This window comes from Tetrao urogallus, assembly GCF_951394365.1.
Source record: "Tetrao urogallus genome assembly, chromosome: 1".
Taxonomy (NCBI): Eukaryota; Metazoa; Chordata; class Aves; order Galliformes; family Phasianidae; genus Tetrao; species Tetrao urogallus.
This window is the reverse complement of record NC_136813.1, coordinates 106,345,232-106,363,509: the sequence shown is the minus strand read 5'-3', so window position 1 is coordinate 106,363,509 and position 18,278 is coordinate 106,345,232. Positions and strand designations below refer to the sequence as shown.

The following is an 18,278-nucleotide window of genomic DNA, read 5'->3' as shown; positions in this document are numbered from 1 at the left end:
GAAATACAGGGCAGGCGTCTCAGGAAGGAGACAAATTGAGGAGAAAGGGACAAACGGAATAAGAGAAACTGTCAGAGTAAGTGGGCATTGAAGGCTGCTGATTAATAAAGGAACTGACAGGCACAAAGTGGCAGTAAAAGAAATCAGCACAGAGGGAAGCGGATCATTGGGCAGAGGTTGGCTGAGAGAGTGGGAAAATGCAATGGGGAGATAGGGGAAAAATGGTAAGGATGTCCAAGAAGCAACCTGACATCCACCCCCGCCTCAGAGGAAAAAAATAAATCTTAGGAGTTGTTCTGAGTAGTTTTTCTAGCCTCTTAGATTTTCTGGGACTCACTCACCTGCTGTGTATGGCAAGTTTTATTGAATGCATTAGGGGCATCCTAACAGCAAGTGTATCCTGTCAGGTTAGGAAAGAAGGAACTTCTCTTTGAAGTCTTTCTGCTCCTCTACGGTGTATGAGTTTGGAGTCATAATTTTTTTTTCACCCAACCTCCTTCCCCGAATTTAAGATTGAGAAAGTCTGCATTTCCTGGGTTTCAGATATGGAAAGTGAATGTATTTGTGTACTTTTCCTGCTATACCAGATGTTGTTTGTTTTTTGTTAGTCTGTGCAATTAGATACAAGCAGTCATAGGCCATTAGCCACCAGCAGAGCTTTCTGTTTGCCAAGTCCGTGTGAATTTTTACATCCTGATTTAGCACGCTCAAGTTTTTTATTTTTATTTTTTTAGCAGAAAAAGAGTTGACGACTTAGTGCTTGACAAAGGCTTGGGAGCTCCATGATATTGGTGCATGGTGGTAAGCTGATGTGGGCTGGGTGGCTGACTCCTGAGCTTCACTACCAGAGAGACACCAAGCCGACCTGAAGCTGGCTTGTCTTTTGCCAGCCCTGTTTTTCGGCGTGAAGAAAGGAGTTCATTGTTCCAGCAGGAATTTCTTCTAAAACATTTCTGCCTCTTGGTGGATTTTGTTTGGGCAGAAAACAATGAACTCTCATTTTAAAATAGCAAGTTAACCTCTGCTTAGCTCTGTGAGCAAATCCAGATGAAACAGTGACTTACTTATGTGACCAAGAAGTAAGGCAGGGGTAAGGATGTCTGTTGAAATAATGCTGTTTGAGTAAGTGGTTTAATCTCATGTCCTACCTGTGCATAGGAGTAAGATAAGGTCCTTTGAGATGGGAACTTGAACAATTTCAGTTCCAGGTAAGAGTAGCTGTTACAGTGTAACTTCTGTTATTTGCACTGAATTTTTCATGTGGACATTCTAGTAAGGTGATGTCTTCTATTCGCAATCAAACTGTGGTACTTAAGTGGTAATAAATGTTTTTGGTTTTGATGGGTATTTAAAATTGTCAGTTTTCCTGACCTGATAAAACTGAGTATGTGGTTTCAGTTTACTAAAAAGAGTAAATGGTTTACATCAGCTCTAATAAAGGAGAGACTCATGCTAATGCAGTGGGGTGGAGCAATTAGAAATCTTGAGCAGCTGTGCAATCTGGTGCAGTTTTTGGAATCATTGGTGTAGTTATACCAGAAAAATAGATGTGGTTTATTATGAGGATGAAGCTATGTAGGATTTTTTCTGTTACTGCATTTCCCTTTTTCTGCTCCTTCTCCAATATAGCACAATAATTTCTCAAAGGAAGAGATAAGCTGTAAGAGTGACTTCCTCTGCCACTCCTTTTTCCACATCGGAAACCTGCAGGGTTACAAAGGAGGGACTTCGTCAAATTGGATTTGCAGATATTTGCCTTTTAATTTATTCAGTCTAGTGAATGTGCCAGAGGGAGAGCGTTGGGAATGAAAGCTCCATAACCAACCTTGTAGTCATTCACACTGGCATATTGCAGGCTATGACTGTTCTATATTGTGGAAAGTGAGGGACTGGAAGATTTTCAGGGCTGTGCTGGCAGGAAATTAGCTGTAGCTTAAGGTCTGGTGTACTAGGTTGTGGGGGAGAAGGAGGAGGAGGAAATTGAGATGTTTAAATGGACTTTAAGATAGCAGCCTTGCTGAGTTCCTGAGCTTTTGGCAGAGATGGCCGTGGTCCCTCTTTAAGGATGAGCTCATTCCCTAGGCTTTGGGTATAACATCTCAGCTGAGTTATGCAGGTGCCTTGCTGCGAATGTATTGCTTTTGTTGGCAGTAGGCTTTAAGGGACTGGGGAAAGGCTGATTTACACTTCAGTGTTTTTGGAGGTAAACTGTAGAGCTCCATAAAGTTCACTTTCCTATCCATGCGAGTGCGCCTATCAGTACTTTTCATAAATAGAAAATGAGAGAGGAGGGAAAAAAAGTAACAGTCTTGCTTTAATCAGGAACAAGTGGACTGTCCTAAGATTCTGCAGGAAAAAAGTAAATGGACTTGGGATTGGAGCAGCAGCCCATTTTTGGGTATGGGTGTGCTATACCGCGGGGAAGTTGCAACTCCAGGCACTGAAGCCATCAGCAGTCATTCACCAAGTTTTCTTTGTGTTGGGAAAACTTAGCAGAAATTTTTTTTCTTTGCAGAGCACGATGGAGTTTCATCTGTTTTCCATGTGTGGCTGTATGCTGCTGCAGTGCGAGCTCCTGAAGAGAAATGTCAGGGACATGAGAGGGGACAGGAGCTGCCGGGTGCTACTTGTAGTGTTGTTTGGGAAACCAGGAATGAAGAAACAATGAAGTGCAGAGAAGCCAGAGAGAGCAGATGGTCAATTTTAGGAACTTTTTTTAAAAATGGCTGTTTATTTTCAGTCAGAGGAACGCAGTAGCTATTCCTGAGGCACTGCGAGGGGCTTGTTGGTAACACAGGAGTGACCAGTGTGCTGCAGCAGCTTGTCCTGAGGGGAGGAGGCTGTCAGCTCAGGCTGAACTGAAGGGAGGGGACAGAGCCCACACAGTGAGGAAATAAAACCCTAAATATCTGGAATAAACACTGTGCAAAGCTGTACCTGCGTTATGTGGAGCTGTAGATCTCTTTGCTTAGCTGAGTGGATAGATGTTTGGTATAAAACAACCCTGTGTTATAATATACCTTAGAAGTGGAATCCTTTGTTTGTCTCGCCGCCTGTTTGAGCCATGAATCACTGTGTCTTCTGGTCGTTAGTAAAACAAAACTTAATTTGGCTTGGGCACTGCAGGGATGAAACGTGATTGGTAATGCTGTCTACATTCACTTCAGATGACCATAAATCCCAGATGAAGTCACTTCACTTCATTCCAGACAAGGCTGAGTGCAGTGTGTGCTCTGTTGTGAGGATCAGCCTTGCTGGTTGCTGGACGAGGTCCTGCTTAATCCTAAACCTGAAAGAGTATGATTTTGTGTGAGCAGAACTATTGGGTTTGAGCTGTTAGTTTAACTCCCAAGTTCATTTGAAGTTTGTTGCTTATGTTCACAGGTGAAAAAGTCAGATAATTTTTCTCTCCTCAGATCCAACAAATGTTAAGTGATGACCTCTCTGGTCTTTAACTCTCTAAGGAGAGAGTTATGTATTGAATTCTCAAACTGGAACCGAAGTGTATAAACATTTAACCTTAGGAAATACATTCTTCCTTTTAACTATTGGGAAAATGAGTTCACCAAATGGAAGACTGAATTTTCAATTACATAGAAATCCTTTCATCTCAGCTGTATGTTCTTTAATATTTGTCATATTGATGAAGTAGCAGCCATCATCTTACAGGATAGAAGGGATGGGCTTTTGAATTATTTTTTAGTGATCTTAGCGGTCATCTTAATCATAAAGCAGTAATGCTAGAGATGCAGAAAGGTATTAGATGTATTTTTTTATCCTTCCCTTCAAAGCAATCCTTTCTTCTGTCTTTTCATTCCAAGTTGTCCATAGTTTAGTTTTCTGATCAGTGATACAGTTACGCTCTCTGTTACAGGATAGTGTGACAGTTTGCCAGTTTTCTATGTGAAGTTGAACACGCGCTGAGAAGATTAAGGTCCACCTCCTTTTTGAGGAGCTGTGTTCTGAAAATGCCTATTAACAGTGCCTTGCATGCACACGGTGTGTGAAGGTGGGAAAGTAGCAGCCACTTTAATGGTGTTTCTGTCCTGTTGCTTAACGTTTTGCCAGCAGGCAAAAGACAGAGTACCAGCTGGTCCTTCCTGGTGGGGAAGCCCCTAAGGCTTCAGAGCTCTGCGCTGGGAGAGTTCATGATCACCAGGCACTCGTGAGAGGAGGCAAGGTGAGCAGGAAGGGATCTTTCCATGGGATGGGAGACCCTACTGGGTCTTGGGGATGGTAGATGTTCAGGGTCTGTGTCTCGGAGATGGTAGACGTTCAGTGTCAACAACATTGCCTGCTGAATGTGACACGGCTGAAAAACTGTCTACTTTCCAGGCCATTTCCCACCGTCTGCTCTGGAGCACGCAAAGCCTGCAGTGCCGAAGCCCCACGTGGAGGCCTCCTAAGAGCAGAACTGCATTCACAGTGCCCACGTCTCCCGTTCCTGGAGAGGGCTGTCAGGGTGAAGGCAGCCTCTTGCTGTGAGGAGAAATGCCCAACAGAGTGGAAGCTCTCTCCTTAGAAGGAGTGGGGAATGACCTCTGTAGAGAGCGAAAGTGCTGTGAAGTGAGATCAGCGCAGATGTGATTCATGAAGTAAGAGAGGAGGGACAGGGCCTGCCTGGCACAGTAAGGGAGGGGACCAGCAGGGTGGGAGAAAAGCCAGAGGTTACTGCAAGGAAACTTCTTTCCAGAGGGATTTAGCAGGCAGCTCCTGTTCTAAGGCTGTTCTCTGGTGAAAAAGCCATGGCAGGAAGATTCCATGCAGCAGTGACCTGAAATGCTGAGGCTGCGACTACGGACGACAAATAGTGGCTCATCTGTAGGCGGCATCAGTCATCTGTCTCTGTTCCTCACTTGTTCTTCTGCCACGTTTCTGTTTGCTCACCCAGAAGTAAAACACAGAGGACCTACAGACGGTCATCATTAATTTTGTCACTGGGTGCAATTCCTTTAAAGCCTGTTTTTCAACCTTTCATAAACAGAGTAACCCTCTAGAGACGTTCTATTTGGATTTAAATTTAATTTTAGTCTTTAGTGGCTGGGATACAATTTTGGCATTTCTGCTAAGCCAAGTTTCCGTTGTAGCTGCATTCAATTTATTTATTTCTAATGAACTTTAAAGAACCTCTTTACGTTCCTCACCCAGCTCCCTTGGAGCCTCGGACATCACGTCTCACCAAAATGTTTTCTGTGTTTTGCATACCTGTTTCAATGTAGGTTTCATCATGATTGCAGGATGCTGGCGTTGCATGGGCTGCATTGGGGCTTTCGGCTCTCAAAAATAAAATCTTCTGTAGAAGAGTCCAGCCTTCCTAACAATTTCTTAAGGAAACCACAGGAATGCAAACAGAGCTCAGGAGCTGTGACTAGTAACTGCCTGCACGGAGTCAGGGATCATAGATAACGGCAGATTATCAGATGAAATGTTATGGACTTCTAAACTGATGAAACAACTCCAGTTGCTTTTTTTTCCACAGCCTCCACATTAAACATGCAGTGCACTTTCTAAACATCTTTTTACTTGTTTCTTTTTGAAAAATGCATGTGGAAATTTTACGTGAAGAAAAGTCAGTTTTGGTCTGTACTGTGCACTTGAAACATGTTCTCAGAATACCTTTCTTAAAGTAACTTTTTTTTTCTTCTTTATTTGCAGGTCAAAATTAAGTTTCTTTTAACTGTCACATAGAAGATGAATATGATGCCAAACAGAAGTAACGCCTCATCCTTTCAGAATCTTGGGTCAGGTAATCAATTAATAGAAATGAAGTTTTTTCGTAAATTTACTGAAGTGTTTTAGGATTTATTATTGATTTTGGTCCTCTCGTTCCGCTTACACATAGATAAGATCAGTGCTCTGTTCTTCTGTCTCTAACTCATTTCACCAGCTAAAACAGGGCCACAGCTGGATACACTACAGCCAGCCAGCCCTCCCCCATCTGTTTAATGTCTGGCTGGAATATAAATCAGTGACCCCCAGCTAAAGAACTTAGGAATGACAGAAAAGGAAAGGAATGAGGTGGGGGGGGAAGAAGAGAGGGGAAAAAAAAAAAAAGAAAAAAAAAAAAAAGAATTTTCTTCTGTATAGCCCCTGGCAGCACGTGCTTTGCTGAGTAGGGAAACCTTGAACTGTGCATTGAAGGTTACCAAGTGTGAGCTTGGGCTGACCTTGGGGCAGGACAGATCCTATACAGTTCAAGGGCTGGAGCTCCCTGCCCCGGATGCTGTGAAGGCAGCATGAGACAGAACATGCAACAAATCATGGCTTATTCACAAAGCCTCATCCCAGGCATTACCTTACAAATTAACAAAACAAAACGTGATCTAGCTTGTGGGAAGAAGTTAAGATTCAGTTAAACGTGCGCTGCAGTCCAGTTGGGATTTAACCTTAAGATTGTGGGCACTCGTACTGGAACTGAAAATGTAGAATTTGCATTAGGTGTTGTAGAGGAAAGTTGAATCCACATGACTACATGAAGGTATTGTGACCTTTTTTATTATGTATGTTCGGTATGTTCGTTGTAAAGTACAACGAACCCTTCATTGCTGTAGTGAATGAGCCTGAAAGTTTCCATGAGCTAACTTGTTTTTTGGCAAAAGCGGTTAGTCTTCGCAGAATGAGATGTGCCCCACTGGTGTTGCAAGGGAGTAATAAACAATTACAATGTCCCATTAATGTGTCTGCTAAGCTATTTATATAGGAGTCAATGGAATTTATGCAAAGCCAGTTGAACTTCAGCTGTGTTCAAGTTACAATCTGGACAGTATGTTCTTGATGTGAGATTAACTCTCAGTTAATTTTAAGAGAGATCTGGAAAAGGGAAGAGGAAAGGGTGGATGGAAATTAGGCTATGTTGTGCAATGGAAGTATAAGCATACAAGGTGTATACATTGTGCTTTTTTCTCTCCAACAGCTCTTATATCTTCTTCCTCATAACACCACTGATACGATGAGTGCTTGGTCTTTTTCAGATGCTTTGTTTTGTCTTGAACACAATCACGTTCCTCCTTTTGTTCATTTGCACTTCATTGCTGCAGTTCATTAGAACTTAAGAAAGCAGTTAAAAATGCCAAGTAAAATGTCACATTATAAGAAGCTGACTCACAGCAGTGATGATCTGACAGAGTTCTTGAACTTACTGGTTCAAAGGCAACTTAATTGTACCATCAAAACGAATGCATTAAAATTACAGCAAATAACATCAGTCAGCTTAAGAAAAATATTAAATTCTGTGCAGTGATAAATCTGAGGTTTGGACCTGAAGCTAAAAGATAGTGTTTTCTGCCACTAGTAGGACTTGTGGTTAACACGTGGTTAGCCAGATATGCCATGCACAAGGAGACTTTGTGTTCATAAGGTTGACCATTTTTCTGCCTATTGAATTATGTTATTGATGATGATTACCTTTGTTCTTAAATGTACAGATTTATTCCTTAGGAATTGAGGAGAACATTCTGTTATGCATTTAGGCTCACCATAGGTGCTGTAGAGTGAGAACTCATTTCCAGAAGCCTGTTGAATAGGTATATATTGAATGATGCCCAGGACAGTAATCCAGAGATTACTGTCAGCAACAAAGGTTCCAGAAACAGGGACTCACTCAAAGAATGCATTGCCACCTCCCACCTAATGTTTAAACTGCAGTGAAACTGGATCATCTCTGTTCTGCTCTGCAGTTCCAGTGGGGAGCAGAAATCCAAATTCCGTGTCTGGGTTCATATAATTGAAGTGGTACTCAGAAGAGGATTAAAGGATCACCTCAGAGGATTTTAAAAGCTTTTTACAGGTTAGGATGTTAGGTTTTCTTGCAGAGTGACATTCTGAGATTAGGTTCTCCTGAGGTGGTTTGATGTCGCAGGTGGAATGCGACTGAGCCAAGAGAAAATCCCAGAGCTGACCCACGTTTCCAGAAGCTGTGCTCAGGGACTCTGCAGGAGCTGACGCTGAAGAGTGGTTGCCTTATTAGCTCAAAGCACAGCGTGGCACATCCAAGGAGCTGTTGGCAATGTTTATGGTGCCATTTTTACATCAAGGGCCTGTTTATCTCCTGCAGTGACTGATGCTGTCAGGAGCTGAATTCTTTTGTCTGCTGTCTGCAGAGTGGGACTCATAGCTGTAGGCTTGAGCTTGACGTGTCACTGAACAATAACATCCAGCACAACAAAATTATTTTTCGTCTGTGTTCCACCCCAGCATGTAAATTACAATTCTGAGCTTAGGTAGTGGACTTGCATTTTGAAACCCCTGTCCATGCTTTTTTTTTTTGCTTTTTTTTTTTTTTTTTTTTAATGCTCATATGATTGTTACTGTTCATGGATCCTAATGTTATACTTGCTTGGGACAATCCTTTCCATTTTTCTCTGCAGATGTAGTTACACAGATTTTTATTCTAAGAACATCAGAGTGCTGAGCTGAAACACCTTTAAGAACAGGTGTTGATTTTCTGTGAAGCTTTGCGTGGCAGACCTTGGAGCAGAAAGGTAGCCAATGCTTTGTGAGCTTTGAACTGAGCTTTATTGAGGGCTCGAATGCATTAGTTGCACAAGCTAAAAGAAAAAGTCACCCAGAACAGGACCTGTATCCTGAAAGAATTGCATTCAGTTCTTTCCTTTGCTACCAGCTTTGTATCTTCTCTGTGTATCTCAGTTCCTCAGCTGTAAAAAATCAGAAAAATAACATCTTATGAGACTCAGGCTTACAGAAAGACTGAAAGTCCTGCAATGGATAAGACAACAAAGAAAGAGTCTGATATCTTCCCAGCTCTATTGCTGGTCTGCGATGTGAATTTGGTAATGACTCTATTTCTTTTTTGTTCTGTTATGCTACAATTTTTGCTAAAACAGAGATTAGAAGATTGCTTATATCTTGCTTTCTGTAATGATCTGAGACGTTTATTACAGGCATGATAATGTTTAGGAAAAGCGTTCTTTTCAAGTTAATATGCAGACATACATACACAAGAGGTTACTTATTCACTAAGAACTTTTTCTTCCTGTTTTCTCTTCCTTGCAGATTCCAGTAAGATTATGGCAGAGTACAGCCACACACAAAACCAGATGGAATTACAAAATGCTAGTTTGGGAAAGGGTTCTGTGGTGAATTCCCTTGAAAACGGTCTCCAGGATATTATGGAAAACCTCAACACGAAGAAATATTCATCAAGTCTCAAATTTAAAACAAACGGGGACTGCGCTGGTTCTTACTTAACCCTTTCACAACCTATGATGGCTAAACCCAGTCCTTCCACCAGTGTTAAAAATATACACTCTGTTACCAAAATTCAAGGAGGCAAGCTCTTCCCTTGTGAAAGTCCGTATCTTCCAGATAAAAGCTTCCCTGTAAAGCATTTGAGTTCCCTGTCAGGCACATCTCCATCCCTCAGTGGGTACAATTTAGGAAGGACAGACTTTGATATTCATGCCAACAGAGAAAATGAAAAAGCTCTTGGACATGCAGATAAGTTTTACTACTCTAAGTATAGCCAGAAGAACAAGTCGTATGACAATGTCTACTTGCCAGGAATGCTGGACACAAAGAAGATCTCAGGCTCTCTTCTTACAATGTGGAATGGCAGCTCAGGGAGTGAGCTGATGCTTTCCCCTGTTAGCAATTCAGGGGCAGCCAGTATGCCTTCTAGTCCCAAGCAAGGTCGGAGAATGAATATTGATGATGGTCTGACCCTTCATGCAAAGCCAGTTAAACACAGGGATGTGATGATGGAGACGATGGCCTCACGCCCTAGGAAATACTCTGGTGGATCTCTAAGTCATATGGGAATGTACAGCCGTTCCCTACCCAGGCTGCATAAATCAACCGAAAGCCAATTGATGCCATTAAGTTTGCCCCCGAGAAACTCTTTGGGTAATACTAAAAGGAAAAAACTTGGAGAAAAGGATCTACCTCAGAATGCTTTAGATGCTGATAATTACCTGAATTTTTCTTCATGCAGCTCAGGGGTTTTACCACATGCCAACTCATTCTCTGGGAATAATCCCTATGTTAGTTCAACTCTCAGTGTTCCTGCAAGCCCTCGAATTGCTAAGAAAATGCTTTTAGCATCTTCTTCCTCGTATATTCCTGATGATTTTGATAGACTTGGGCTCTCGGGCACGAGTCCCAGTAGTTCATTCTCCCCTGTGGATTTTGACAGATCATTCTCTGTCAGGAGAAACCTCTCCACCAGTTCCATGGAATTTGATGATACAGACTTGGAAAGTTACAGACAGACACCAAACTCACTGCAGACTTCTGTCAGAGAGCGTAAGAACAGCATCAGCTCCATTTCAGGGAGAGAAGACCTCATGGACTATCACAGGAGGCAGCGGGAAGAGCGGCTTCGGGAGCAGGAGATGGAACGCCTGGTAATTTCCTCCTTTCCATTCAGTTTTTCATGGCTGTTGGTACTTCCAGTTCTATCCATTGTGAGAGTGTAGCAAAGCATATGCTGGTGTCTTTTGAAATGTAAATTTTGTCAACGTCAGATGCGTTTTTTTTATTATTGTGGTCCATTAAGCTAATGATTAAATGGCATACTACTCTGTTAGCTCAGATGGATAGTACTGTTCAACCATCTTAAAGAAAAAAATAAGTTGGAGTATACATAAATTGTGATCATTTGTCCTGTGGGCTCTGTTAGAACCCACAAGCTACCCTGTAAGTATCCATCACTTTGGTTCTAGTTGATGGCACAGCTTTGTGGTGAGTGGGTAGGATGAACCCATCTCCTGTAAGCAGCTCAGAGTCCTGTGTGCTGTGCTGTGAAGTCACGTATACGTTGGTGTTGGTTCGACGTCTGTCATCAGCTTACCCTGCCTGTGGTTTTACTGTCTGACTATTTTCATTAAAATGCAGCCATTCTTGCTTTGCTTCTGCTCTGAGAGAAGAGGAGCAAAATGGGACAGAGGAGCTTCTCTCTCTGCAAAGATCTGTGGTCAACTAAAACTGCATATGGCCTCAGCCCTCAAGTACACTGGTAGTGAGGTGTGACTTTTATGTGTTATTGAAACAACTTTTAGGCTAAAAATAAATAAATAACTGTTCTTCAGAATAGTCAAGGAAGATGTCGTAATTGAATCTCCTTAAGAGAATGCTTAGTAATTCTTGAAAGTTCTTGCAGTGACTACAAAAGCCATCTGGCCCTATTTGCATGCACTCATACTGTGCTGATTTTACCATCCACAGGGAAACTGAGATCATTACGTGAGCCAATTTGTGTTATTGAGTCTTAAATTTGAGATGTTAACTTCATATCTGTGCTTTAATTCAAATGCTGGTAGGTTTGAGCAAAACGGCCATGGGATGTTGTTGCATCTGTCCTACAGAGTTGTTGTCTGTGTGCTCCTTTGTAAGGCACTGTGAAGGTGCTCAGCTTCATGTGCTCAGACACGGCCAAGTGGTCAGGGCGGTCCTCTCCTTCCTGGGACAAGTGCTGCTCACTGCTGGCTTCGTTCTGGTGTCTTGGGCCATACTGTGAAGGGTGGGGTGGCCCAGCTACCAGATCATGCCCTGAGAGAAAGGAGGTTTCTGCAAGGAGAAGGAAAACTGCATGAAGGTTGTCTCCCTCCCTCTCCTTGCTGTTGGTCCACTCCTTTTTGAAATCTTCCCTCTGTTCGCAGTCGTGGTGCTTGACGTGTGCAAAGTGGTGCTGATTTTTTATCAGAGAGTGTTCCAGACAGTGCTGATGTAAAACTCAAGCAGAAATCAGTCCTGAAAGACACTACAGTGGGGTGTATTTATATTTCAAGGAGAAGAGTTTTATTTTTTGCGGTGAGGAACTGAAGGTACAGGGTTGCTTTTGTATTCAGTAATGCTAAAAATTATTATGGTTTTATGTTCGGATGTGATGGCTGCTTAATTTTCCTTCCACTGTTTCTTTACTCACAGAAAAATAGTCCCTTCAAGTTCTGACTCTTTCTAAAGAGAATTTGCCTCAGGTTTTTCCAAGCATGTCAAAGTTCATGAAAAAGCAGTATTTTCTGTGTGTATCACGTAATTTGAACGTGAAAGAAATTCCGTTGGCTTGAGTTTATCTTCTGCTCAGGATTCTGCTTGATTTCCCCCCTCTCCCCCCCTTTTTTTTTTTTGAGTTAGCTGGTTGAAGAGCTGCATGTAAGGAGAACACCTCCTTCCTGGCTTGAGTAGCCCCCAGATAAGTTTTCAGAGCTATGAAAGAAAGGAAGGAATGTAATTTACTTTATTTATTTATTATTTTCTTTAAATCCAGTCACGTAATGCTTATCCACAAACTCTGCTGTTTTATTTTTGTCCTTCTGGGAGGATGGAAACATGAGTCTGTCCAAACAGAGTCCTCAAGTATCTAGTCTGAGCTTTCAAAGGACAGCTTGATCTAATTTTGTGGAAGGTGACATGGATGAAGATTGGCAATCCAGGTCTGCTCAAGCCTATCTTGGGGAGGAAGCAAGGGAATAATAATAGGACACAATACAACCACTAGATAAGTGCCTTTGGGAAGCACATCTGTGTGCTTTGAATTCACAGAGATGGGTGAAAGTCCTGACTGAGTACCTGGTGGGTAAATGGCAAGGGAAACCCAGTCTTTTTAAGCATTACTATTCAACTGATATAATGTGCCTTCAAAGCAAAGTATGAAGGACTAGTTGGAGACTTCTTCAGAAACGAGAGCCTCCTTGCACAGCATCAGACCATGCTACAGTGCAGATAGGAAGTGGAGACCATCCTGGCTGGCACTCCATAGCTGTCCTGCTGGCGTGGAGCTAATGGTTTGCTCTTGCCAACTCATGTTCTTTGAGGTGCATTCAAAACAGCATGGCCAGCAGATCGAGGGAGGTGATCCTTCTCCTCTTCTCTGCCCTGTGAGGCTCATCTGGAGAACTCTTTCTGATTCTTGGCTCCCGGTTCAAAAAGAACAAGGAACTGCTGAAGAGAGTCCCATGGAGGGCCATGAAGAGGGCACTGGAGTATCTCCAGTACAAGGAAAAGCTGAGAGTGCTGGGACTGTTGAGCCTGAAGAAGAGAAGACTGAGGGAGGATCCCATTGATGTTTATAGATATCTAATGGGAGGGAGTCAAGCGGATGGGGCTGGGCTCTTTTCAGTGGGGCCAGTGACAGGACAAGAGGCAATGGGCACAAGCACAAACTGGAACACAGGAAGTTCCATGTGAACACGAGGAAAAAGTTCTTTACTCTGAGGGTGACAAGCTGCCCAGAGAAGCTGTGGAGACTCCTTCTCTGGAGGCATTTAAAACCTGCCTGGACACTTTTCTTTGTAGCCTGCTGTTGGAAACCTGCTTTATCAGGTGGGTTGGACTAGATGATCTCGAGAGGTCCCTTCCCAACCCCTGTGATTCTGTGGTTCTCATCTGAAGTTTTCAGTAAAGCCTCTGCAGACGTTGTTTGACCTGGTGTCTGCCCTTGATCTCTTCCCTTTATTTTCACTCCTTTTGTTGTGCTGTTGGTTTTTTTTTTTTTTTCTTTTTTTTTTTTCTTTTTTTTTCCCCCATACAAATTATTCTGTGAATCTTACGTACATTTAGTTTGCTTTTTAAGTGACAGAAGCCACTTGGGACATTTGCATTTTGAGCTGCTGCAGCTGTCTGCTTGTGAAACCAAATGATCTCCCCTCATCATTCAGAGAAATAAATATACATGGAAATTTAAAAACACAACACTAGTGGTGAAAATTCACAGGACTTTTTTTTTTTATGATGAAAACAGAAGATTTTAATGTGTTCCCATACACCAAAGAGAGAAGACTTGTACGTACTTGTGTTGTGTTTGGTGTTGTTCCCTCTCGTAGTATCATTAAGGTTGGAAAAGACCTCTAAAGATCTAGTCCAACCATCAGCCCATCCCCACCATGCTCAGTACACGTTCCTCAGTGCCACATCCACACAGTTCTTGAACACCTCCAGGAATGGTGACTCTACCATCGCCCTGGGCAGCCTGTGCCACTGCCTCATTGCTCTTTCTGAGAAGAAATGTTTGCTAATATCTAACCTGAGCCTCTCCTGGTACAACTTGAGGCTATTCTGTCTAATTCTGTCACTGATATCCAGGAGAAAAGGCAATGAGATAGCCATCTCATTGCACCTTATTTCAGATAGTTGTAAAGAGCCATAAGATCTTCCCCTGAGCCTCCTCTTCTCCAGATGCAGCCAGACCCATCTTGTCACCTGGATGTGTATACAAGCTTTGCATGAGTACATGGCACAGCGAGCTGTTGCTGGAGATGGTTGATCTGCCTCATAAACAAGGGAAAAACTTAGCACTGGGATCTAAGAATAGTCAGTGAGATTCAACTATTGAATTTTTTTTTTAAAGAGGAAATCTGTTTTTCTTCTTTTTTTTTTTTTTTTTTTCCTGTCTGAGATAAAAGGCAAATTGTGGTGGCTGCTGGAACTGAAAGGCTATCATTCTCCTCGGTCTGTGGGGAGCTGACTGTGCACTGGCACGGACAACAGGGCTAGAGATAGTAAGGCCATCTGTTGTGTTTGATACTCTTCGTTTGAACAGCCTCAGTTTTGTGCTGCTGTTTTGGGGCAGTGCAGTGCTCTTCCTCTAGGTGGAGGTAGATACCTAAAAATGAGCGGTGAAGCGTCGACACGATCCTGCCGTAAGCCAGCTGTCGGTCTGGATCTAAAGCATATGGCTGTAAATTAAGTTTTACTGAATGCGAGAGTCATGCTGAGAGGGATTTCAGCTTATATGGCCAGTGACCTAACAAGCAGCAATAGAATTAGGAGAGCTTATTCCACAGTCCATGCAGATGGAGGAGCACTGAATTTCATTACGTTTATTCGGCAAGTAGGAAATGTGGAATTACTCTGGGTATGTCAAGCACTTTGCATTGATTCATTACAGTTTAGCAAGATGAGCTAATGTGAAGGGGTATTAAATGGAAATATTTTGGAACCGTCAAGGTAGTACCGTTTTAAAATTGCAGTTATGGAGCTTATATAAATATCCATATAGATTGGAAAAATCTCCTGTATGTGTTTTATAAATTTATTTTGGCACTGCATCTTTTTATAGATCCTTTAAACATCAGGTGCCCAAGCCGTATTTAAAATATTGGTGACTTGCCTCTTATAGGACCCCCAGGCAAGCGTATCATAGCTGGAGGATTACTTTTCCCACCACTAACACTGGACAGTCTTGGTGGCGTTACAGAGTTGCTGTTTAACAGCAGTTTGGTTTAGGAAATTAGAAAGTACCATATAGTAAAAACAAACAAAAAATCTGCAGAGTGCTCCTGAGCCCTTTGCCCATTGCTTTCTTGCTTTGCTCCCTTGCTGCCTTCTTGCAGCTCTCGTGCTTACGGTGCCCTGTTGTGCAAGGCTCCTTGGGTATCTGCCAGGAGAAGCCAATGTGAAACACGAGCACTTTCTGTGAATCTGGTGCTGGTGCTGATAGCCTCGTGACCGCGAGACTGAACATAGCAAAACAAAGACTCAAAAGGGTTGAATAAATGAGGCTGAAATGAGAAAGTTTTGCAAATTAGAGGAAAGAGGAACAATAGCAAGTGAGTTGCTCTCAGCCTCGGTTGGCAGTCTGACTTGGAACCTTACTTCAAGCGAGAAGGCCTGGGGACTTGACTGCTCTCCTCCATGTTCCCTCTGCCTCCTTTTCCTCTTCCTTTTTGACTTGCTGCTGTTCAGCCCTTAGCTCCAGAGCTGTGGTTTTGCCTGCCCATGAGGGTGTTAAAGGGCAATGGAAGCAGGGAAAGAGCAGCAGCTTCCTCTGAAGACAAAGGGAGCTGTAGCTGCACTGATTAGCTGCAAATCTTGTTAGCTTCAACCGCAGAGGACAGACTGCACATGTATTTTTAATGAAATCTTGGGTTGTACAGTTACTAATGGCACTTATCTAAAAAGCTTCCTGCTTGCCACAGCTGATTAACAAAGTCTTGCCATGATACCTAGATACCACCGAGCCTCTACACGTTTGTAAAATCCATGTAGGCTGTTGTGCAGCAGATGTACAAATCCAGGGATTGCCAATATGGTTGCCTTTGAAAGATGGGGAGTTACTTGTCTCTGTTGTTTCACGCTATTTTTCTTAGCAAGATGCTAGATATGTCTCCTAATGTCATTGTTTTGCAGTAACAGAACAGGGTTGTTGTCCCCTTGTCAAATCTTCTAGCACCTAAATTTCCAGCCACTCAGATGTGTGTATGGATTTATCAAAGCTGGTACTGGTGAAATTGCTACAGCAGCGAAAGCACGAGGCCTGTGTACCCCTTCTCATAGCAGGGAAGCTGACAGAATCATAGGATCACTAAGGTTGGAAAAGACCTCTAAGACCATCTAGTCCAACCACCAGGCCAAGCCCACCATGCCCACTAAAACATCTCTCTCAGTGCCACATCTATAAGGCTCTCAAACACTTCTAGGGACAGTGACTCCGCCACCTCCCTGGGCAGCCTGCGCCACTGCCTCACCACTTCTTCTGAGAAGAAAATTTTCCTAATGTTCAAGTCGAACCGTGGAAGGTTCGAGTTAAGGCCATTCCCTCTCATGCTATCACTGTTACCTGGAAGAAGAGGCCAAGCCCCACCTCACCACAGCCTCTTTTCAGGCAGTAGAGAGTGATAAGGTCTCCCCTGACCCTCCTGCAGACTGAACAATCCCCATTCCTTCAGCTGGTCTCCTTAAGATTTGTGTTTCAGTCCCTTATCAACTTTGTTGCCCTTCTCTGGACACGCTCCAGGGCACTGATGTCTTGCAGCGACTGACCCAAAACTGAAAGCAGTACTTGAGATGCAGCCTCACCAGAGTTGAGTACAAGGGAACGATCACCTCTCTGCTCCTGCTGGCTGCACTATTTCTGATACAAGCCAGCATGCTACTGGCCTTCTTGGCCACCTGGGCATATTGCTGGCTTGTGTTCAGCTGGCTGTCAACTAACACCCCCAGATCTTTTTCTCCCATGGAGTTTTCCAGTTACTCTGTCCCAAGCCTGAAAAGATCCTCTGAAAATATATATAAGGATGTTTTTAATCTGTTAGAAAGTGCATTTTTACAGGAAACAGTCTGAAGGAAGACTCATCAGGCTCGATTCAACATTCTTCTCTCCCTCCCAGTTTTAAACCAAATTTACACTGTTTGACATACCTTTTTTATCTGCTGTATTCAGTGGCACAAGTTGTTGAGTATTTCTTGCAAAGTCATTGCTTGGATTTCCATGGATTTCTGTTCCTGTATTTTTCATTGCAGGGGTGCTTTGCTAGCTAGCTGCTTGACTTGGAAGCATGTTCTAGAACAGCTGAGTGCAGGTGTGCTGGAGCTGGAGCAAGCTGGCCGAAATGAAGTGATGAGAATAGAGTGTATAAAATAACCACTCGGCTTCCTGTCTGTAAGCCTGTCGGTGCATGTCAAAATAGAAGTGAGAGATAGCGGCATTTCTGTAATGTGTCCAAAAGTTTTTGTAGCCTGGCAGAGGTGTTTCCTGTGATTTTTGAGTTTTCCTGACCACGTGAGACTTGGGGAAGGAAAAATCCCTTCATTGGGCTGCTGACAAAAGGACAGGTTTGCATTAGGAACTCCTTACCTTTGTGCCCGGCTTGGGATGAGCAGCAGCTGTACTTGGAAGTGCACTGTTTGCTGTGATTGCTGAGAGGCTGGCCTGGGGTAACGTGATATATATATATATCCTTTCATAGCAGGGAAGGATGGGACTTTGTGTCCTAGTGCTGCATTTCCCTGTCTGTAACCATCGGGGTGATTGTATTGAGGGGCCAGGCCCTGTGCTGTCGCACCAGCATCATAGAATCACAGAATATCCCACGTTGGAAGGGACCCATAAGGATCATCGAGACCAGCGATCCCAGCCAGCACTTGCACAGCGCTTTAGGAATTGGGTTGCGTGGCCAAAAGACTTGCTGAGAGGGAGGGTAACGGCTTTGGCGGGGTGAGGGAGTGGACAGAGTGGCTGGCAGTAGTCATGTGGAGGGAGCGGGGCTTAGTAGAGTCATAATTATGTTGGATGCTTGGGTTTGAAGGACAACTGCAGAAGCTGTTGAACCCATTTGGTGGAAAATCCGAGCCGGTGGTCACTGCCCAGAGCTCGGCGTGTTGGACAGCTCAGCCCTGCTGCCACTTTGGAAGGGACAAGAAACCTGCTGAGGAGGCGTGGGAGCAGGCTGCCCAGAGGTCTGGGTTGGGTAGGGCTTTGAATGGGCTTTGGTGCTTTATGAAGGGTGGAAACGCAGCTCTGCAGTTCATGTGAGCAGTGTGGGGGGATATGAGCGCGTAGTGCCTGTAACTGCTTAGCATGGTGACTATATGAAAAGCAGGGT

At 43.4% G+C, this 18,278-nt stretch overlaps 1 protein-coding gene across 1 annotated transcript in view; it reads left to right on the top strand.

Annotated features, from left to right (window-relative positions):
• Positions 1-5,697: 5,697 nt before the first annotated feature.
• The window catches only part of PHLDB2 (pleckstrin homology like domain family B member 2), a gene marked incomplete at both ends in the record, with an annotated part of 57,161 nt that continues 44,580 nt past the window's right edge, over positions 5,698-18,278 (top strand). Inside the window, 2 exons of the mRNA XM_079549323.1 lie at positions 5,698-5,746; positions 9,013-10,361. Of these exons, the coding sequence (XP_079405449.1) occupies positions 5,698-5,746; positions 9,013-10,361 (1,398 nt within the window). The remainder of the gene's footprint in view (positions 5,747-9,012; positions 10,362-18,278) is intronic.